Source organism: Cynocephalus volans, chromosome 6 (assembly GCF_027409185.1).
Source record: "Cynocephalus volans isolate mCynVol1 chromosome 6, mCynVol1.pri, whole genome shotgun sequence".
Lineage (NCBI taxonomy): Eukaryota > Metazoa > Chordata > Mammalia > Dermoptera > Cynocephalidae > Cynocephalus > Cynocephalus volans.
Genome location: NC_084465.1, coordinates 149235858 through 149259100, shown reverse-complemented (window position 1 = coordinate 149259100; position 23243 = coordinate 149235858). Strand labels below are relative to the sequence as shown.

General features: G+C 34.0%; 1 protein-coding gene across 3 annotated transcripts in view; it reads left to right on the top strand.

The window, feature by feature from the left end:
- Positions 1 to 17002, top strand: part of ARHGAP12 (Rho GTPase activating protein 12) — a 118576-nt gene extending 101574 nt beyond the window's left edge. For 2 of the 3 annotated variants that reach the window (XM_063098835.1, XM_063098834.1), the window contains 9 exons: positions 3017 to 3118; positions 4431 to 4529; positions 8258 to 8360; positions 9778 to 9894; positions 12054 to 12152; positions 13295 to 13372; positions 13476 to 13610; positions 13845 to 13947; positions 14769 to 17002. In XM_063098835.1, coding sequence (XP_062954905.1) covers positions 3017 to 3118; positions 4431 to 4529; positions 8258 to 8360; positions 9778 to 9894; positions 12054 to 12152; positions 13295 to 13372; positions 13476 to 13610; positions 13845 to 13947; positions 14769 to 14943 — 1011 coding nt within the window. In that variant the 3' untranslated portion in view covers positions 14944 to 17002. Of the gene's footprint in view, positions 1 to 1066; positions 1190 to 3016; positions 3119 to 4430; positions 4530 to 8257; positions 8361 to 9777; positions 9895 to 12053; positions 12153 to 13294; positions 13373 to 13475; positions 13611 to 13844; positions 13948 to 14768 lie in introns of all 3 variants that reach the window. The other variant, XM_063098836.1, reaches the window with a different exon arrangement.
- Positions 17003 to 23243: the final 6241 nt, after the last annotated feature.

Sequence of the window (23243 nt, the reverse complement as noted above, 5' to 3'; positions counted from 1 at the left end):
TCCATGCAATTCCACTTTATAAGATAAATTTTACATAGGTGTTAAATCATCCAAAAATCTAGTGAGCTTTTCTTTCTCCATAGATACTTTCCAGTTGTTTTCTGGAAAATACTAGTTACCACTGGATTGTTATATCAGTAACATAAACTTATAGTTGTTTTTCTGTCATCTCATTTCTCCGTAGAAATGTATGTATGTTTGTTTGTTTATTCAACAGACATAAGAGCCTGCTATGTCTTGGGTGTTGTGTTAAGCTTGGGGGTGTAGAAATAAATAGCATGCCCTTTGTCTTCAGAGCTTATGCAGTAGTGAGGCAGACTGACAAGCGAACATTACAGTGTTGCAAGATATACCTTGTGCTCCCTCTTAGGAACCATTTATCATACTCTTGAGTATTTTAAAAATCCCTCCACAAATATCAGTAGTTATCCATTCATTCATTTATACGTGCTTTCAGATTTTAAAAAATAGTCACTTTTTTTGGCCAGATAATTCTTTGTTGTGGGAGCTGTCCTATGCGTTGTAAGGTGTTTAGCAGATGACTAGCACCCGCACCTCTAGTTGCGACAACTAAACATAGTGTTGCCAAATTTCCCATGAAGGACAAAATTGCCTCTCTCCTAGAGGAAGAACCACCATCTTAGAGGAAGGGGAAGACAAGTTAGATGGTAGGGCCACTTGGCAAGAGATATCAGAGGACAAAATCCAGCAGGTGACCAGGAGGAATCCCAGGGATTTCTGAGCAGGGGGCTGAGAAGGTGGTGGTGGGCCAGATGTGACTTCTCTGTATTACCCTTCAGGTCTTCCGTTGTGAATGTAGGCTAAGACAAGTCTAAGATAAATTCTATAAAGCATTCATCTTAAAAGTAAAACATGAATTAATATAATGGCAAAGTCAGAATATATTCTGAGATAAATTCTAGGGCCTTTGCAAAAATATTTGGAAGTTTAGCTTTGCTTGTGTGTAGTTTTGTCCTATCTGGTTCCATTGTGCTTTTCTCTTATGTGTCATATTGCCATTGTGCATTGTTATGACATCATCATTCTCTTCCTTTTTTCCATCAAGTCATTCTGCCAACAGGGCTCAGTCTCTGAGCTCTTGCTTTCGCTGCTTTCTTCTTGGAAAAATTCTGTCAGTCGTCGGCCTGCTGTCGCATATGTAAAGTCTGATCCTGTCTCAACTGTCACTGTATGTGTTCTTGTTGCATGCCTCTTGCCACAATACTTTTTGTTTTTGTTTTTGGCCTTGAATATATTGGTGGGAAGGTGATTATGATAGGGAAAAGTGGGACTAGATTTTGGAAAAGAATAAATAACAAACAAAAATTTTACCAACCATATCGATTGCATTTTTCATGTCATGTCATTATGTTAATATTTAGTTGTTTTATGTTATTTGGGTGGTTATTTGTATCTTAGCTTGTAGCTAACCATCTACAGAACAATAAAATGATGACAAATTAAATATTTTTATCATTTTGTTAAATATATTCAAGTTTTATAACTTTTGAGATATGCATTTCTGCTCAAGAAGTTATCTATGTTCATCATATTTCTTTGTGGTTAATTAAATGTCACTTGAATGAAAAGGTACATAAGAAGGCAGTCTTTGTAGAATATGGTTAAAATTTTTATTGTGATTTTTATTATTCCACTAATAAATTTCATATAGTATTCTAAATTTTGCCTTGATTCCACTAATAAATCCCATATAACTCCTTAATGGTTTTGTTATAACAAATATGTTATTTAAGTCTGCACTGCTGAAAAGATGAAGTAAAAGGGAACAGGTGAAGTTGAACCATTTATTAAATGTGAAGCTGACAAGTAGTTATTGACATTACAAATAGTGAATAAGTTATCACAAGGTTGGTGGGTAAGATCCATTTCCAAAGGCTAGTATAATTTGACTTAAAAATGTATCAGCAAATGAAATATCTGTATCAAATATAGGAAATATTTATAAAAAATCTTTATGTTCCTTAGATTACAGTTCTTCAGCCATTGGAGGTTTTAAGATTCCAAACCTTCCAGTACAATAGGAATGCTATTTTCTATTATTAGTTAACAGACTAAACAGAAGTTAAACGGTGGCAAGATACAGAGTATTTAACATAAATTTTCTATTTGCTAATCTTTCTTCCTATCTAGTTAACAAAATATTATAGCCCCCTGAGTCAGTTTTCTTCTCAAAGCATCCACGTCAACTTATCTTTTCTTTTCACAATTACTCATTTAATTGCTGTGGCTTTATAGCATCTGGCTCTAGTTATAATTTCTAACAATGGCCGAATAAAAGAACATGGGGCTTAGAATTTTCTGAGTTCATTAAGTTATTGTTAGTTGTTGACAACATAAATAGTCTGTAAGGAACTAACTCTTGAAAGCACAAAATCAGTTTTAGAGAATGTTTATTAGGTGGAAAATGAACTTGATATCTGCCTGATATTATTTATGAATACGAAGGTACTTCACAAAGTTCCTGGAACAATAGAATTAAAAGATAATACAAATCTTTCCATGAACTGTTTGAAGTACCTTTCTGTATAAGAACATTGTCTTGCTTTTTTGAACATGTAGTTTTATGTAGTCATATCTAGTGTAGGATAAATTCCAAGAAATAGAACTGCTAAGACAGAGAGTATACTTATGTTTTAAAGTTACAAATATAATATTACCAATTTTCCCTCTCCAGGAGTTGTTCCAATTTACATCTCACTTACACTCGGGCACCTAGTAGTCTGTATTCTCACCAGCATAGTTTTGGATTTTTTTCCACTTTGATGAGTGAAAAAAGATTTCAGTGTGGCTTTATTTTATATATTTTTAAATTATGATGGAAATTGAGCTATTTTATTTCCTTTTCTATGAACTCTATATGTTCATAGAAAGAAGAATTTGAGGGAGCTTCCTATTTGATTTATTGTTAATAATATAAAATTGATTTTAACTCTTTTTGAATACATACATATACATGGATATCACATAAAGGTTTTTCCATTTTTCTAAAATGAAGTTTGGGAGTAATCAGTCTAAACCAGAGTTCACAGTGGACCTCAAAGGGGCGATGATTGAGATGGCTTCAAAGGATAAATCCAGCAAAAAGAATGTATTTGAGGTAATAAATTTTTTCTAAGTATGACTTACATTCTTAACTGTAGTAATTGGATGTTCTGTTTTTGAGTTATTTTGGGAAATAGTCTTTCACTGTGCCTAGCCTTAACTAGTCCGTGATTAAGTCAGTTTTTATCCTAAATTTAAGAAAAAAGGCTTGTGTAAAAACCAGCTTTATTTGCATAAATTATTGGAAAACAGACTATATATAACAAGCCTTTGTTTCACAAATCCTGCCTTTCCCCAGCAAAAAGAATATGGTTCCCTTTACCCACCAAATCTGATATTAAAAAATAGATTAATAGGGATGTTTAATGGGGAGGCCATGCATGTATGGAGGCAGGGGTATATGGACTATCTCTGTACTTTCTTGTCAGTTTTTCTGTGAACCTAAAACGGGGGACCGAAGAGCTGGCTGGTTAGTTCAGTTGGTTAGAATGTGGTGCTGATAACACCAAGGTCTGGGGTTTGATCCTTGTACTGGCCAGAAAAAAAAAAAAAAAAACTGGGGAACCATGTTTGAGGCATATGTCTCTCAGAGTGTTGTTTGGGAACATTGCCATATGCTCCTCTAGGGGAAAAAAAATACCAGTTATCAACCAGAAAATGGAAGTAATACTTTCTACCACTGCCTCAAAATTCTTCCTCAATCAAGTATAAGCAACTTTGAACCAAAGAGATTATACATGTATTATTTATTTCCTTCATGTAGAATAATATATTCTTACTTCAGTTCATGATTTGACACTTAATTTAGTAATATTTCTACCCAAAACAGATGTGACATTTATTGTCTGTGCCGTCTCTTTGTACTATGCCATTATATTTATTAAGTAGGAATATTGAAAATCTAACCCTTCGTATATTCTTTTTTCTACATTTATTTTTTAACCAGAGAGAAAAAAATTTATCAGGCTATGTAAAAACATCATAGATTTTATTCCTTTATATACAAATTACGTTTCAATTCTGATTTGAATAGTACAGCTTTGATGCTTAAACTTATTTTTAAATGATAAACTAGTTTCAGAAAGTTTTATGGCATTTGTTGTGATGGAGTTTGGGATTGTAAATTATTAGATTTTTGTTGAGAATTTATTATGGGAAACAACTTCGTGTTTTATAAAATAATTTAGTGGTGTTATTTTATATTAAAAGAAAAGGTATTTCATAGCTGTGTAATACTTTAACCTTTCATCACTGTTCAACATGTCACCTGATCTACTGGTGGTTTTGTGAACTTTGAATTAAATGTATTCATTTATTTTGCTGAAAGCTCAAACCATACTCTTTTTTCCCCCCTCTTTTTTCTGAAGCTGAAAACTCGTCAGGGAACAGAACTGCTAATTCAGTCCGATAATGACACTGTTATTAACGATTGGTTTAAAGTTCTTAGTAGTACTATCAATAATCTGGTAAGTGTTTCTTTTAAAAAGAAAAAAAAGCTTTTTTTCTTTTTGTTTTTCTAAATGCTTATCGTATATCCAGATAACAATTTACATGTGAAAAGACACTTTTTGTATGTGTATTTTGACAGAGGTGGAAAGACAGTGGTCAATTTAGCAGTCTCCAGAGGCCGGTGAATGATTTAATGTTCTCATTTATATAACGTTTGCCACCAGTGTATTTGAAATGTTCACATTAGGCACTGGTTGAAAAAGAAAATTCAAGAAGGCGGCGCAAATAGTGCCTACTACATAGTATTTATTTAATGACTGAGTTAGAAATAGTACTATTTGGTAGAAAAATGTCCTAGGCAATATTATGAAATGAATGAAGCTGTAGTCTTTTCATTAGCACTTTTTTCTATTTCTGTTTTCCCCCACCACCCCACCTACCTGAAGGTGTTCAGTACCCTTGTGTTTCTGGTAAATTTCTTTTTATTTATATAACAATAAAAAAAAACCCTCAGATTTATACAGGCATACCTTGGAGATATTGAGGGTTTGGTTCCAGACCACCACAATAAAGCGAGTCACATGAATTTTTTGGTTTCCCAGTGTGTATAAAAGTTATGTTTATACTATACGATAGTCTATTAAGTATGCACTACCATTGTGTCTAACAAAGTCAATGTCCATACCTTTATTTAAAAACACTTTATTGCCTAGAAATGCTAATGATCATCTGCGCCTTCAGTGAGTGGTAATCTTTTTGCAGGTGGAGGGTCTTGCCTCTATGTTGATGGCTGTTGACTGATCAGGGTGGTGGTTGCTGAAGGTTGGGGTGGCTGTGGAAGTTGCTTCAAATGAGACAGCAGTGAAGTTTGCTGCATTGATTGATTCTTCCTTTCACAAAAGATTTCTGTGTAGCATGCTATGCTGTTTGATTGCATTTTACTCACAGCAGAACTTCTTTCATAACTGGAGTCAGTTCTCTTTCAAGATCCTGCCATAAACTAAGTTTATGTAATATTCTAAATCCTTTTCTGTCATTTCACCAGTGTTCACAGCATCTTCACCAGGAGTAGATTCCATGTGAAAAACCACTTTCTTTTGTCTTCATAAGAAGCAACTCCTCATTTGTCAAACTTTTATCATAAAATTGCAGCAATTCAGTCACATCTTCAGGCTCCCCTTCTAAGTCCAGTTCTCTTGCTATTTCCACCACATCTGCAGTTACTTCCTCCACTGACGTCTTGACCCTTCCAAGTCATCCATGAGGGTTGGAATCAACTTCTTGATCTTTTGACCTCCTCCCATCAGTCACAAATGTTCTTCATGGCATCTAGAATGGGAATCCTTTCCAGAAGGTTGTCAATTTACTTTTCCCAGATCCATCAGAAGAATCACTGTCTGTGGCAGCTATAGCCTTATGAAATGCATTTCTTAAATAATAAGACTTGAAAGTCAAAATTACTTTTAATCCATGGACTGTAGAATGAATGTTGTGTTAGCAGGCATGGAAACAACATGAATCTCCTTGTATGAGTATATCTCCATCAGAGCTCTTGGATGACTAGTGCATTGTCAGTGAGCTGTAATACGTCTGAGCAATCTCATTTTCTGAGCAATACGTCTCAACAGAGGGCTTAAAATATTTGGTAAACCATGCTGTAAACAGATGTGCTGTCATCTGGGCTTTGTTGTTCTATTTATAGAGGACAGTCAGAATAGATTTACCATAATTCTTAAGGGCCCTAGGATTTTTGGAATGATGTGCTGTCATCCAGGCTTTGTTGTTCCATTGACAGAGCACAGGCAGAGTAGATTTGGCTTAATTCCTAAGGGCCCTAGGATTTTCAGAATGGTGAATGAGCATTGGCTTCAACTTAAAGTCACCGGCTGCATTAGCCCCTAACAGGAGAGTCAGCCTGTCCTTTGAAGCTTTGAAGCCAGGTATTGACTTCTTCTCTCTAGCTATGAAAGTCCTAGATGGCATCTTCCAACAGAAAGCCATTTCGTCTACACACTGAAATTCTGTTGTTTAATGTAGCCACCTTCTGGATAACTGGCTGCAGCTTCTACAGCAGCACTTGCTGCTTTGCCTTGTACTTCTATGTTATAGGATGGCTTCTTTCCTTAAACCTCATGAACCACCCTCTGCTGCCTTCAGATTTCTCTTCTGCAGCTTCCTTACCTCCTCAGCCTTTACGGAAATGAAGGGAGTTAGGGCCTTGCTCTCTGTTAGGCTTTCACTTAAGGGAATATTGTGGCTAGTTTGATCTTCTATCCAGATGACTAAAACTTTCTCATGTCAGCAATAAGGTTGTTTCACTTTCTTATCATTTGTGTGTCCACTGGAGTAGCATTTTTAATTTTCTTCAAGAACTTTTCCTTTGCATTCACAGCTTGGCTCACTGTTTGGCACAAGAGGCCTCGCTTTCAACCTGTGTCGGCTTTTGACACTCCTTCCTCACTAAGTTTCATCACTTCTAGCTTTTGATTTAAAGTGAGATGTGCAACTCTTCCTTTCACTTGAACACTTAGGGGCCATTGTAGGGTTAGTAATTGGCCTAATTTCAATGTTGTTGTATCTCAGGGAATAGAGAGGCCCGAGGAAAGGGAGAGAGGTGAGGGAACAGCTGGTTGGTGGAGTAGGCAGAACACACATGGCATTTACTGATGCAGTTCGTAGTACCTCAAAACAATTACAATAGTAACATCAAAGATTACTGATTACAGACCACCGTAACAGATATAATGATAATGAAAAAGTCTGAAATATTGTGAGGATTGCCAAAATGTGACACAGAGACACGAAGTGAGCATATACTGCCAGAAATACGGCACAGATAGACTTGCTTGACACAGAGTTGCCACAAACCTTCAATTTGTAAAAAAAAGCAATACCTGTGAAGCACATTAAAATGAGGTGTGCCTGTATCTGAAGCTGTGTTAGTAAAAGCAGTAATGAGCACCTGGGGGCTGTGCTTTTTTATACTGTATTCTTACCTCTCACCATATGGGGACATTACTCCTCATTGAAGATCACGTATCAGTGACAGAAACGAAAGATAAGGGAACTTTACTCCTTCTAACAAATAAATCATGAAGCTATATAAATTCTTCCTTTTAAGTTTGTAATATTGTATGTTTTTTCTGAATCTTGTCCCTTCTTTTTAACTTATTCCTGAAACCGTGGACAGGACTTTATATCTTTATGCCAGATTAAGAGTAACCTCTTGAACAGTCTTCCTTATTTAATCTCATCTCCAACCAATCTGTTCTTAATGCCATTGCTGTATGAAACTTCCTGTAGTATAAGTCTTATACTGTTGTTGCAGATAATACTATTGTCACATCCATGAGTGTAAGTCTTATACTATAGTCACTGAACGTAGCTGCATCATGTCCTATCACCATAGAATGTAGCCTGACCTTTTAACTGTCCCTCAGTTGGTCAAAATGAGGCAAGAGAGCCTCATCATCAGTACTAACCCACTATCCTATGACTTTTCAGCTATATATATATATATTTTATAAAAATTATATATATATATATATTTTTTTGAAATCAAAATTAATGCCATTTAAGGGAAAAAAGATATTTTTTAAAATTTGCCAAATATCATACAAACTGTATGCTACTGGTTTCCTAAAATCTTTTGGAAGAGTTAATTACTGGCCATTCTGAGAATTAAGGTATTAAAACTAAAGTAATATTAGAAGTAACATGTGTTTGGGAAATCTCTAACCAATAGGCAGTAGAAACCGATGAAGCAATTGAAGAGGAGGTACCAGATTCACCAGGAATAGAAAAGCATGATAAAGAAAAGGACCAGAAGGATCCTAAAAAGCTTCGTTGTAAGTTGTTCTTTCCCTTTTTTGCTAAGGTTTGAGTGAGCTTGTTCTCTTAGCTTTTCAAAGACTTTAAATATATAAAACTGAGTGGAATCTCCAATGTTACAAAAAAGTTATGAGAGATTAACTAAGTAGTTGCAATCTCAGTGTTTCAGTACTCTTTCTTTTCTTCTTAACTCATTATTGCCACTTTTCAACCTCATGGTTTGCATCCCTATGGTGTCATATTAATTTTAAGATATTGTGATACTTCAAGAGAAAAAAATGTATTAGTGCATTTCTGTTGAGGCCTCTAGGAAGCTGAACTTCATTGACTCAAAAATATATAGTTGCTATTTAACATTCTGAATAGAATCTTATACTTTAAGAAGTCAAAAGTCATAGGATACGTGCCATAATTTCCTACTGTATACTTGGCAGCTGTCTTTGGACTAGGATATGTCTGTGCATTAGCACAGATGCATGCATTCATATTTTCAAATCTCATATACAGAAAGCAGCATAGCTAACGCTGGCAATTTTAAGAAAAGCATTTTCTAATGCAGGCCCCTTGTGAATTACATTAAGTAGGTCATCAGTTGTGACTCTATTTTATTCAGTCTATTTTAACAAATCCCCATATTTAATTGAGAGCTTTTGGCCTTCAAATCCACTGAATGATGAGAAAATCAGTTCTACTTTTGTTCTTCTACATTCTCATGAATTTAGGCCTTTTACATTGTCACCATGTAGCAATGTCAACATATAAAAATTTGATAATTTTTATTCTTTATTAATATATTCCTTGTGCTCTCAACTTTCCCCCAAAATAGTTTTTAAGAAATATATTTTTTGAATTTTTGTTGTAATAACCACAAAAGAAGTAGAACTAAAGGCAATGTAGAACATTTTCCAGGTGGTCCCATTCTTAGCTCAGAGTACAAATAATTATGAGACTTATTATGATGGTTATATATCTCCATCTATAACTATCTCTAGACTCCTAGTTCAGTAAGAGTAGGGATTTTTTGGTTTGTTTTATGCTTTATGAATTTTTTTTTTTGATGGTCATTTTACCTTCTAAAACTGATGGAGAGTCCAAGAAGATTAGTATCACTTATGAAATAATGTATATAAATTAGAATAATTTAGCAATGTCTTGGCACATATACCAAAGAAGATCCCATTGTGGTCAGTTTTTGGTGGTAAGAATGAAATGTTTTATTTGGTTTATAACTTTGAAATTGGGTCTCTGTTAGATTGATTCTTCACATGTTACTCTTAAACCACATTAAAGTCAGAATAACTGAATTTGTACTGTGATTTTGACATATGAGGTTAATATATTTTGTGCTAGGTGGAAAAAAAGTTTTTATTTTGTTTTATTTTCAAAAAAGTTTTTATTTTGCAAAATTCTTAATATCTTTTCATTTATCTTAAGCTATGAAAGTATCTAGCATAGATTCTTCAGAACAGAAAAAAACAAAGAAAAACTTGAAGAAGTTTCTTACACGACGCCCCACTTTGCAAGCTGTTCGTGAAAAGGGCTATATTAAAGGTAGGTAGAAGTGATGTTTATAATAATGAAAGTTGGCCAAAATCAGAGATAAGATCTTCCAAATTAAATACTGATAGATTTCCAAACAGTGAAACTGTTCTCATTCTTTATTCTTTAAGTTTTTAATTACAGTGATTAAAAGACATGAGTAATTAAAATAGATTTTTTAATGTATATGTGAAGTTTATTTTAAAAAAGCATTGAACATATGTAAATACTAAACTGATTTTTAGAAATCTCGTATCAGAGGAGCTACATGGATGAGATGGGGTGGCAGATTTTTAGAAGTCCTGACAACGAAGAGTTTTAGTTTTGAGATGCAAAGATCAGAAGAAATTAGAAATTTTGAATAAACTAACACTAATAAAGTAGAAAGAAAAAAATGAACAAATAATTTTATTTTTGATTGTTTGCTTTTGGCTCTCATTTAAAATAATTTTAAAATTAGCATAAGGTGTTTTTTCCTAATTAATTTATATATTTATTACGTATAAGCACTGTATTGTGTTAACTAGTTCTTTTCCAAATAGAGAAATATTCTTTAAAATCACATGTACCTTTAGTTCTTACAAGCATCTTTGATTCCAAAGGTAAAATTTTCTAATAATGACTCAGAACAATGACATTTATTCATAAATAAAGGTAAAGGCAATGTAATATATAGTGTATATATTATATCTATCTCTGATATGAAGTTTCTAACAAAGGCCATCACCAGAACATGTTTGCAAAGCATCCTTGAGAGTTAAACAGGTACTCCTGAATAAAGCATGTGAATTTGCCTGTTGAGTTTTAGAGCTTAAAAGCCTGGTACATAAATGAATAGAAACTGCATCTGATTTGTTCACGAGGTCTTTTCATTGAGAAATGTAAACTGTTGTCACTTTATGACCTTATTCAAATATTTTGTGTGTTTGTTCTCCTGCATGTTTAGCACTACTGTGGAATTTCAAAAGTGTTGGGTTGAAAGATTAATAGAGCAGCCTTTGAAATATATTTTGTGAAATCAAGTGTTGGCACGTAATGGGCATGCATATGCTTGTTTTAATAGTTTTTAAAACATTCCAGTATTTACTAGGTGCTAGGCATGAGCCTGGGTGCTATGAATATAGGTGTTCAAGAAGTAAAAAGTTGCTGCCCTTGTGAAACTTACACTCAAGTGGGAGGCAGATAAGATGTTTTGAAACAGTGATGAATACTATGAATATAACATGGTAATAAAGTATAGCGCGACTAGATTTGGGTTATCTTAGATAAGGATGGTCAGAAGATTTTTCTAAGGAGGTGACTGTTGCTTTGTGTTGCTTCGCTCCCCGCAGATTTGTCACCCCACTTCCCCTGGGTGACGGAGACGCAAAGGATTTCTCAAAGCCTGTCTCTTCCGAGTAGTGAGAAGCCTCGAAGTGGTTAACTTTCCCAGGACCCTCCAGCAAGAGGCAGCCCTTCCTTGGGAAATTAACACTGAATTGGGGTTCTCTTCCTGCATTTATCTTCCAGACCAGGAAGTTACAGGAAGAGACATAGATGGGGTTATAGTTTAACAGTATAGGCTGGTAACTTTAAGTGAAACAAGCCAGATGACATTCCAGTAAGGCAATTAAGTGGTCTTGTCAACACAAGCTTGATCTTAGCAAACATTCCTTCCTATAGCAATTTCTCAGTATCTTTACATAACAATCAGTAACTAATCTGTCTTTGAGCCAGCAACCTGCTGTGCCACAATCCTTATCTTGCAATAGAGATTTATAGCCTGAGGGAAATTTCCAGTCCTCTGCAAGGTCAATATTTGAAACTGCAAGGCTTTGGAAAACCAGGCTCTGTGAAAAAATATGCTTTATAGTATATTCCACAGGTGACATTTAAGCTGAAACCAGGAGTGATGAGAAGGAGCCAAATTTGGGGGAAAATTGCTCTCTGAAAAGGGAATAGAAAGAACAAAGGCTCTCAGGCAAGAATGAGTTGCAGTATTCATGGAGTTTAGTAAAGAAGGAAATTTGTTTGATGTGAAATAGAATAAGTAGGCAGGGTATCGGTCAAAAAAATACCTAGGTCAGGGTAAATGATGTCTGGCATTTTTCTATTGCACTCTGAATGGGTTAGCCATCTTGTGAACTAAATTTTAGTAAGGTGGTTCATTTTTTAAAGTAAATCTCTTTCAGATCAGGTATTTGGATCCAATCTTGCTAATCTGTGTCAGAGAGAGAATGGCACAGTGCCAAAGTTTGTGAAGTTATGCATTGAACACGTTGAAGAACATGGTAAGAGAATGACTTTTTTATTTTTTTCTTTTTATGTTAAGCAGACCAGTCAGTTGTTTTGCCTTCAAAATTTCTAGAATTTTTGTGATTTGGAGGGATATAGCCAAAAGTTTCTTATCTTATGTTAAGAAAAGCATTTTGTTCGCAAAAAACTTACATGTTTGCACCTGTTTCAAATTAAGACCTCTTGGGGCCTCTATTGAATGTTTTAATACTCATGGTTAATTAAGTGTATAGTATTATTTGAAACCATTTGGAGTTGGCATTTGCTTAAAAGTGCAGAAGGTAGTGATTGTGAAACTTAATTTATTAAGAAATGATTTTACAGTGTAGAAGATCTGATAATATTGTTTACTTACTAAGAGAAATTTCTTCTGTTATAGTAAAAATGAGATGACATTTTAAAACTGTTAAATCAACTATAAAATGTCTAAATAGACAAGTTCTTTTTATATCATTTTCTGTAAAATAAAACTTAAACATCTCTATTTTGGTTAAACATTAAAAATATACTAATTTTAATATAAATTAACAGTATTGACTATAATCATAACAATATATTGACTGTATCATAACTGGAATTTTTAGACTTAATCGTGTGAATTTCAAATGATCCTTTTCTACATACAGAAGAACATAATAAACTATCAAATTACTCATTGTTTCTGTGGAACCATTATTTTAGTTGTTGGCATGTATTAAGCTTATTTATTACAAGCACTTAATATGACAAACACTTTTAAGAGAGTTCTTTGATATGTGCATTTACATTATAGAATTGTGTGCAAAAATATGGGTGGATGGATTTACCTACTGGCTTCCTTTACTTTTTGAACTATCCCCAGGTTTTTGCAGAAGTTTATCTTTAATCGTTATATTTAAAGATTAATAAAATGATATCCTTGAGCTGATCCACAGTCTACGTGATAAAGTAAAATTACTGCTGTTTATAAAACAGAATTCAGAGTGAATCTCCACCCCTTCCTCCCTGCTAAGCATCTGTAAAAAGCCATTTACAGGAAGAATATTTTCTCATTTGATTTTAGGCTAATACTAATGAATAAAAATTCTGAGACATATAGTCATCTTCAGAAGAGGCAAACAAGTACTGTAAACATAAAAACACTATTACTGTCTCTTAGGTTTGGCTGTCGATGGGATATACAGAGTAAGTGGCAACCTTGCAGTGATCCAGAAGCTGAGATTTGCAGTCAACCATGGTAAGATTATGTTCCCTGTTGTTTTATCCAAAATCATTGCTCATAACTTTTAGAATTGGTTTAAAGCAATTTTTAAAAATTTCCTATTCCTCCTTTTTTTCAGATGAGAAATTGGACTTGAATGATAGTAAATGGGAAGATATTCATGTCATCACTGGAGCACTCAAAATGTTTTTTCGAGAATTACCAGAACCTCTTTTTACATTTAATCACTTTAATGATTTTGTTAATGCAATTAGTAAGTATGTAATTCCATTCAGTTTTTTTCTAGATATTCAAAATCCTTTGGGCAGATTAAGCCATCACATTCTGTTTGATTTTTCTTCTTTAAACAAGTTTTTTCAATGGATTGTTTTAAATATGACCACCAGATGTCACTGTGTATTACCAAATATCAGCATCCAAAATTTGTCATTGCTTTCAGTTTCATAAGAATTGGCTGCAAAATATCTGGTATTATCTTTTTTTTCAGAACAAGAACCAAGGTATCGAGTTGCTGCTGTTAAGGACCTGATCAGACAGTTGCCAAAGCCAAATCAAGATACAATGCAGATTCTTTTTAAACATCTCAAAAGGTAAGAGAACAGCACAGTTGTGAGATGTGGTATAGTACAATGGGAAACCCATGGGGCTAGTGTCACTCATACCCAGATTTGGATCCCAGCTATGCTACTTGATATCTTTGCAACTTGAAAAAGATACTCAGCTCCCTTTAGTGTCAGTTCCTCATAGGTAAAATGGTTTGATATGAAGAATACATTAAAGGAGATATTACATGTGGAGCATTTATATAATGCTTAGCACATAGTGGGTGTTCAAAAATTATTGCTAAAGTTAATTAAGATGAAGATGAGATTGGTTATTGAGTGAGGTATATTAAATTATCCTCAAAGTCATCATGGTTCTAGGTTACTACATAGCCACTTTAATAACTGATTTTTTTCGTCTGATAAGAAGAACACTAGGATTCTAAAATAAATGATCCATATTAGAGAGATTTTTTAAAAAATAATATAAAATGAGTAAAACTGGAAATTTAATCTTTACACCCTAATGAAATTCCCCCCCCCGTCAACCTAATGGAGTAATAACCACTGTTAGCTGAATCGAAACTCATGTTTAAATCTGTGTCCTATTTTTAAAAACTAAGCTAAAATAGCACACATTTAAAGTTTGAGTATGTATAATTATACCTTTCAGCCATGTCTATCCAAAAGAAGGCTTCACGTGGCATTTGGTTGGACTGAATTCTACTTGGTTAAACAGTTTGTGTGTCACCTTAGAAAAATGGGCACTGTTTGTTTTTTCTAAATGAAAGCTGTTAGGTTTATAATACAATTTGAAGAATTTTCCCTATTTAAATTTTCTCTTTTAACAACTTTTTTTTCCCTCTTAGAGTTGTAGAAAATGGAGAAAAAAACCGAATGACCTATCAGAGTATAGCAATTGTTTTTGGTCCCACTCTGTTAAAGCCAGAGAAAGAGACTGGTAATATAGCAGTTCATACTGTGTACCAAAATCAGATTGTAGAGTTGATTCTTCTGGAACTAAATTCCATCTTCGGACGTTGATTCTTGTTGAAGACGACCAGTGCGATAGAAGCTGGATTCCATCAGATTTCAAAGCTTTATGCACATGTATTTTATCTTTGGACCAAGCAGTGAGTCTTTGATTTTGCACTTTTTTGAGGGGTTAGAAGGGAAAGGGAGAGTAAAGATGAGTGTTAGGCCCTCATATTTGCTGCTTTGTTGCAAGTTGATATAAGTGTGTGTAATTTTGAATTCATTTTATCCTGAATGTGTGCATTTCACTCTGAAGTTCAGTAAAAATCAAAACTTAAAATTGTAACCAGTCATATACACTGGATAATTTGGTAAGAAAACATTTCTTTCTCCCCTCTAACTGGATAATGTAGAAGTTCTTCTCATAATCTGTAGGTTCATCACTGATAGAACAGTACTTACTATCAGTTATTTTGAAAACGCTCTTGGGCATTTAAACAAAATGAAGTATATCCATTTTGAGACCTGTGTATTTCTTTTTTCAGGGTTTCTGCATGCAGTGGCAGTCTAAGTGCTAAAATTCATTATAACCTAGATATAATCCTTTGATGAAGGCTTGCTGTCTTTTACTGTGTCGCACAGCGTCCTTACTGGATATCTTAGTTGCTTGTTTGGGCAGCACACTAATATTACTTAAAACACTGTGATATACTGGAGTTTTAGTTAGCATAAGTCAGTTCAGGGTATTTGGGGGCTGTTTTGCTATTCTGAATCGTAGCTAACAATCCTAATTATATCTAGTGCCATACTGCGTTCTTGGTATGACCCTGTGGAAATGGACATTATTTGATGTAAATATAGGCTAAAGACTTAATGTCCTTTAGCTTATGTATATAAATGTGTTGTATAGTCTCAGAGTACATTCTAACCCTACATTTCTAATCATAATATTGATAATCTTTTCCGTGAATATTAGGTTTCCTCCAGAAATAGGCTGTTATTTGGGAAAGTTAACTGTGCACTTTTAGATTTTAATTACATTTACAGGCAAATCACTGTAATGCGAATGGTACTGGAAAAATACTGAATAGACTTGCTAAATGGTAAATGCACTACAAGAGGAAACGTTTAGGTTATTTAATATGTACAGAATGCATTAGAAAAAATTTATTACAGAATTCTAACTCTCCAGTATAAATAGTGGAAACCCATATGTAAATTACATGGATGTTGGATGGAAAATGACATTGCTAAATTTGAGAATTTCTTTTTACATTACTAATGTAGATTGATTTGTATAATAAAACAGGGTTTGGAAGGTTTTGTTATAGGAAGCATGGTCTGTTGAAGATTTTTTAAAATGTATTTTTCTAGATTAACTGCTGTATATGAAATGTCTAATCTAATAAAGAAAACTATAAGAGGTTTAGAAATTTTTCCATTGGAAATGTGCATTTTGGTTTTTAATTTTTGTTTTGATTTGTTTTTGCATTTACTGGCATACTCTTATACCTCATTTTTAAAAAATCAACTGAATCCAATATTTCCTGTGGCAAATCTACTTTCCTTATTTCATAACTTTTCTCTTTCCATGCCAATACCTGCCCCCCCCCAACACACTTTTTATTTCTTCATCAGTATTTGAAAGTGAGTGATTTGTGACCAGGATTCTTTTTCTTAGTATTGCATTAATCTACAGATTGCCTTCCTTGGGAACAAAAATATTTTTTGTATGATCTGTCTAAAAACCTCTCACCTGAGCTTTGTGGTAAAAAATACTGTGTTTGTTGTGATCTTGTCAAATTGATAACAAACCAAACTACTTGATAGGTAAAACAGATTGTTTTGGGTGGGGAGGAAAAACCCCAAATCAGAATGTTTTATATTTGCCTAAAAATGTCCAATAACACAGTATGCTTTAGGGCTGGCTTATGTATTGATTGTATACCAGTAAAACAATTACATTCAAATCAGTGATGTTCTTCGTCTTGGTGGTCATGAACATATCAAAGATTAAAATTGTCCTGTGTTTCTTGTTTCAAAGTACATATGTGTGTGTGAAGTCTTAAGTGTTTTATTAGTCTACAGCTAGTCAGTTTGTTGTAATATTGTATGTACAGTGAGATCAATGTCTTGTGTTTTCATCCATTGTGAATTAAAAATTCTCACTTGTTTTTGTAATAACAAAACCAGTAATATTTTCCTGTCTTGACAGTTTGATTTTTTAGTAGGAAATATATTAAAAGCTGAAATAAATTATCAGTGGAATTTCATTTATTAATAGGCCTTCCTTCAGAACATCACTTAAAAAAGGTGAAAATTGAAAGAAAAGTATGTTCAAGTACACTATCACATTCCAATCAGAGGAAAAATACTTAAATTTTGATAGCAAGAAGAAATTTTACCTTTTGCTCTGGAGAAAGTAAATTAAGAAATATCTCTGAAAAAAATGATGTTACATTTTAAGGAGAGGCAAATACATAAATATTTTTATTATGTGAAAAGCACAAATGGAAAAATTCAGCCAAACTTTGGGATTAGAGGCAGATAGGCTGTATGTGTGTTTATAACATATATATACACACATATATAATGTATGTAAGTGTGTGCGTGCGCCATTGTTTACATACAAGTGAAAACTCATCAATAATAACAATGGAAGATACCTGGAGACCTTGGTGTTTCTTCAGTTTTCTCCCATGCTTCTTTGCAAACCCATAATACTGGACATTAAGATAGTGAGGGGAAAAGGGTTATTCCCTAATTGTGTGAAGAGATTTTAATTGTTCCGTGAGCTTTCCAGCTTGTGGGAGAAGCTTCTCATTAAATATTTAAAGTAAACATGTAGTTTCTCATTGCATTAATTCCTCAAACATCTTTAGGCATTAAAAAAAAAAAAAAATACACAGAGGAGCCCACAACATGTTGTTTTAGTAAAGAAGAGAATAGAAATAGTCAAATGGGTGTCATGCCCTCTCTGGTCTAATAAAAGTCAAATGTTTAAATAGTGCATCTATACAGAGATTTGAAAATGGGTAGAAAATAAGATTTAATGGAGTTTGCTTTTCTCTCTGAACTCCAGCCATCAGCTCTAATGACCCTCTTTTATAGAAAGTACTTCTCTAGTGTAAGACTGGAGGTGTTTGATAGGGACTTTAGCCCATATGTTAAAATCTTGGATGTGGGGCATACTTTTTGTTTTTTTAAGCAGTATTCCAATACAACTGATACAGTCCTATTAAATGCAATTTTAGTTTGAGACAAAAACTAAAAAGCAAACAAGGGTGCAAAACAAAATCAACAGTCTTACAATAATGGTGTATTAGAATCTATTGGAAATTCACAAGCTGTACACTCAGGCCAAGCAGAGTCAGACTTGGTATTCTAGAGAAGGGAGAGGTACAGAATGCCTAATGAGACATTCTGTAACTACTAAAGACAAGGGAGCTCTCTTGGAGAATCTCAATTAGCCTTCTCAACTGAAGTTTTGTGGACCAGTGGTGGCTGTAAGTATATTCAGCTGGATTGAGCTTTTACAGATTAGCTTTATGTGAATATGGCACTTAAATGAACTCTTTCATTTCCTTCACTGCTTTCCTTCTCCCACAGGGGGGATGAAAAAAAAAGGAAAGAAAAAACCACTTTCATAGTGTTCTTATAAACAGAGCACTTGTAGAACAAGGTAACTGTTTAACAAACCATTACAATACGTATTTAGAAAAGTCTGGTCTCTTATTTTTTTCTCAGCAACCCTCTCTGCCCTTTATTTTACTTCCTCTCTCTTAATGGTTTCAGAAAAGCAGTCTTTAGTGAAGATTTTTGATTGTTGATGCTGGTAGCGAAATCTTTCAGGTAGTTCTGATAGTTGTGGCTCATACTGCAAGTAGTATTGAAACTTGTAATATTGTCATGAACCTTATAATATTGACGAAATCCATAGTGACATCAGAATGTCAAATGATGCTGTTTGACATTCTGTTTTCAACAGGACGTTTGCAGAGGTAGAAATCAAAACCACTGTAAAGTCATGGTAGATTGGCCAGTGAAGACTGAGCATAGCATTCAAGACTTCCTTTTCCTCCTGGGTATTTTGAGAGATTGTTTATATTTAAGCAAGAAAAATAGGATCTTAAACGCTAAAGCAAAACTCAATCTCACTGATTGATGAAGCAGGAAAGGACAAATAGGGACCCTCACGTTCACAGTCTTAGAATTTTATGGATGAAATAACTGAGGCCCAGAATGATTGTGAATGCCTGAAATCATATGCTTAGTTATTGGACACAGAATGATAAGCCTAAGGCTGAAAGGAAGTGATATTTTGATTAGTTATTTTATTTCTAAAGTCTGTGATCAATATAAGTAAAGCATATTCTGCCATATTCAGTAATATCCTTTGAGGAACAAACAACTTGTTTACCTGTTGTGGTCATTTATTTTCAAGCTAAAGTAGTTTTTACTTATGTGGCATATTAAACCTTCTGTTTTCCTTCTTTCGTACATTATGTACATCTATTATGAGTATAGAGGTGGCGGGGGTAGGTACTACTTCCTACTGGTTTTTCCTAGTTTTGGTTGTGAAGAAAGTAACCAGCATCCCTTTCCCTCCCTTGGCACACAATCAGACTTCAGTGTTTCTGTTTCTACCCACTGACACTCCTGGGCAGGACATTGTGTACATTACTCTCTGTTTAGTATGGATGTCTGCTTTCACTTATGTTCTAGAATGGTGCTGTCCAAATGCTGTAGCCACTAGCCACATGGGGCAATTAAAAATTTTTTATTGCGGTAAAATAGACATAAAACTTACCATCAGCCATTTTTAAGTGTATAGTTCAGTGGTATTAAGTACATTCATAATGTGTAACCATCACCATCCATCTCTGTAACCCTTTTCATCTTGTAAAACAGACTCTGCACCCATTAAACAATAACTCCTCATTCTCCCCAGCCCTTAGCTCCTGGCAGCCAGCATTCTATTTTCTGTTTCTATGATATTCGACTGTTCTGACTACTTCATATAAATGGAATCATACAGTATTTGTCTTTTTGTGACTGTTTCATTTAGCATAATGTCAGGGTTCATCCGTGTTGTAGCATGTCAGTATTTCCTTCTTTTTTAAGTCCCAATAATATTCCGTTGTATGTATGAGTATTCAGAAAGTTTGTGGAAAAATTAAAAGTTAATATGAATATTTCCATGAACTTTTTGAAGACCAATATACCACATTTTTCTTATCCATTCATCTGTCAGTGGACACTTGGGTGGCTTCCGCCTTTTGGCTGTTGTGAATAATGCTGCTGTGAACATGGGTGTCCAAATATCTCTTTGAGGCCTATTGGATATGGCAGTGATTTCTTGGATATGACACTAAAGGCACAGGTAGCAAAAGAAAAAATAGACAAACTGGACTTCGTGAAAATTAAAGCATTTTGTATATCAAAAGATACTACCAACAGAGTAAAATGACAATCCACAGAATGGGAGAAAATATTTGCAAATTATATATCTGATAAAGAATTAATATCTAGAATATGTAAAGAACTCCTAAAACTCAGCACAACAAAAAAGGCAACCTAATTCAAAAATGGTCAAAGGACTCAAATAGAAATTTCTGCAAAGATATACAGCTGGCCAATACACACATGAAAAAATGCTCAACATCACTAAATGCAAATCAAAACTGAGATGCCATCTCATGCCCTTTAGGATGATTACTATCAAAAAGAAAATAAATGGTGACAAGGATATGGAAAAACTGGAATCCTTGTACACTGTTGGTTGGAATGTAAAATGGTACAACTGCTGTGGAAAACAGTATGGCAGTTCCTCAAAAAATTAGAACTATAATTACCACGTGATGCAGCAATTCCACTTCTGGTATATACCCAAAAGAATAAAAGTGAAAAATTGGGTTATATAGTCACAGTAGCCACATTTCAAATGCTCAGTAGTGACATGGAGTTAATGGCCACCATTTTGGATAGTGCATATATAGAACATTTCCTTTCTTGCAGAAAATTCTACTGGGCAATGCTATTCTACAAGATTGGTTGTGAAGAATAAGCAATTGCAAATTTTGCAGAATTCTTTGAAAAAATACATGACCTAAAGCATTATATAATATTTCATAATTTTCCCCCATGCTTGTCTGTTAAGTACATGACACTAGAAGAGTTTAAAATTAAGGAGAGAAATATGTTTTTATTACAGGTTTGCCAAACTTGAATATTTGCCCCACTGTTTGCTCTCATATTGGGGCTGGAAGAGAAGTAAATGTGATTTAATTTCCAATACAACTCCATCAAAATACTTTGAATTCGGTGAAAACCAGTTTGAAACTGTGGCTTAAAAAAAGCTTCAATGGACATTGTTCTTTTTAGGAAATTCAGGAATGCTGTACTAGGAGATAATTAACACTTCAGAAGTTTTATTAATTCCGTCCACTGAAAAGACCTAAAAAAAAAAAAAAAAAGGACCAACCAAGGGAACATTCGTAGCACGTGGAATTTGACCTTGAAATGTAATTTCTCATTAAAAGAAATCAGAGCTTTTAGGAGATTAGGTGTAGGACAGGAAATGTGCAGGATGGTACTGGAAGATCTTGTAGCAAGGAAGCTATCAAATATTACTAGAATCTTGTCAAAAGGATTCTGGAGACAACTTGAAGAGGCTAAAAATGCGATAGTTTGAGCTTCAGTAATAGTAATTGCAATGAATTGAAACCCATGAATTTTTGATATTTAAAAAGAGAATTGGTTCCCTTAGGAGGATGGGAGGGATCCAATTCATATTTTATTGAAAATTGGTAAATAAAGAAGAAAAATCAAGTATTTATGTTGACTTTTCTGTATGCACTTGACCACTGCGTAACCTAATGGCAGGTGAGGGAAAGTACCTCTTCATAAAAGTGTTCAACTAATACTTGAAAAAAATGATTTGTCACCCATTTTATGTCCCCCCATTAGTTAATAAATATAGTATTTATTAAGCGTTAGTGACTACTAGCATGATAGAGAAATAACTAGACATTACATGCTTCCTGATGGAAGAAATGAAGACCTTTTGTGATCTTGTCAAAAGAAATGAACCTTGAATCTGAATCAGGCTCTGAATCTAGCTTCCAGGAAGTACAGACTGTGAGAAACTCCATTAGTCAAAGCATCTGGCTTCTTCAAGAAATTACGTTGCAAGGAAGAGAAAGGAATGGAGAGAGATCTCAAATTTGCATATCAGTTTTTTCAGTTGAGCCTTGGGCATCATTTAAAAACAAAAGCAATAGTCAAAATTTAGTTTTTTATTATTTTATTACATTTTACTGTTATCTATGCTCTTAAGTTAATATTGTATCTCTGTGGTGGAAATACTGTATAATGGTGTACATTACATATCTTTCCCTAATTCTACATTTGGTGACAGTTTGAATAATAGTTTGAAACTGGCCATAGTGGCAGCATTTAGGCCAAATCAAGGAATGGTTTATCGTTTCGTTGATTTGTCTAGACTTAAGAAGGTGATGGGAAAAAATGTGTCTGTAGCCATGACATTGTAAATAACACAAAAATTGAGGAAATATTCCTCCAGTATACAAAAACTATTATCTGAATCAGCAAAGAAGTCAGGATCATCTTTGAAGTTCTGATGTATGTACTGATTGTTCTTTTTTGTATCAACCAACATTCTTGCCAGATTACACTTATTAATCAATTGAAGTCATAGAATGGCTGCCCATACAAGAATTTGGGGAAGTTAATGAAAAGATTCTTGAAGAATAAATTGGTTATGTGGAATTTGTAATAAAGGATATTATATATTTTATTATTTATATTAGTAAAATTTATTATAAACTTATGAATGTATGTATGTGTGTGTGTATTTTGGTCAGTGATTAAACTTTTACCAGCACACCCCTGGAAACATGGTAAGGTGTAGTAAATGTTAGTTGTTTTTATTGTTAGTGTGGCAGTAACAGAATGAAGGGTTTCTGGGAGGCGATGATGCTTATAAAGACCAGAAAGAATGATTGGCAGGAAACTAAACTGATCAAGATGACTTAAATTTTAAGATGACTTAAATTATATATGACAAGAAAGACCATCTATAACCACTGAAATTGGAAGAACGTATGTAATAGAAGCACCATGGTGGCAACAATATACAGAAGTAATCTTTACAATAAAGACTATTTGGCCCAATATTTTGCTTTCACGTATCTATGATATAGAGGCTTGCAATGTCTATAGGATATTTAGAGTTTGCAGAATTTATAACCATAAGTGGCAGTAGTTTCATTTAGGTCTAAATGAAATAGACTGAATAGGAAAGGCAACTTGTGTGATACCTAAATAAAACATTCATTTGTAAAGAA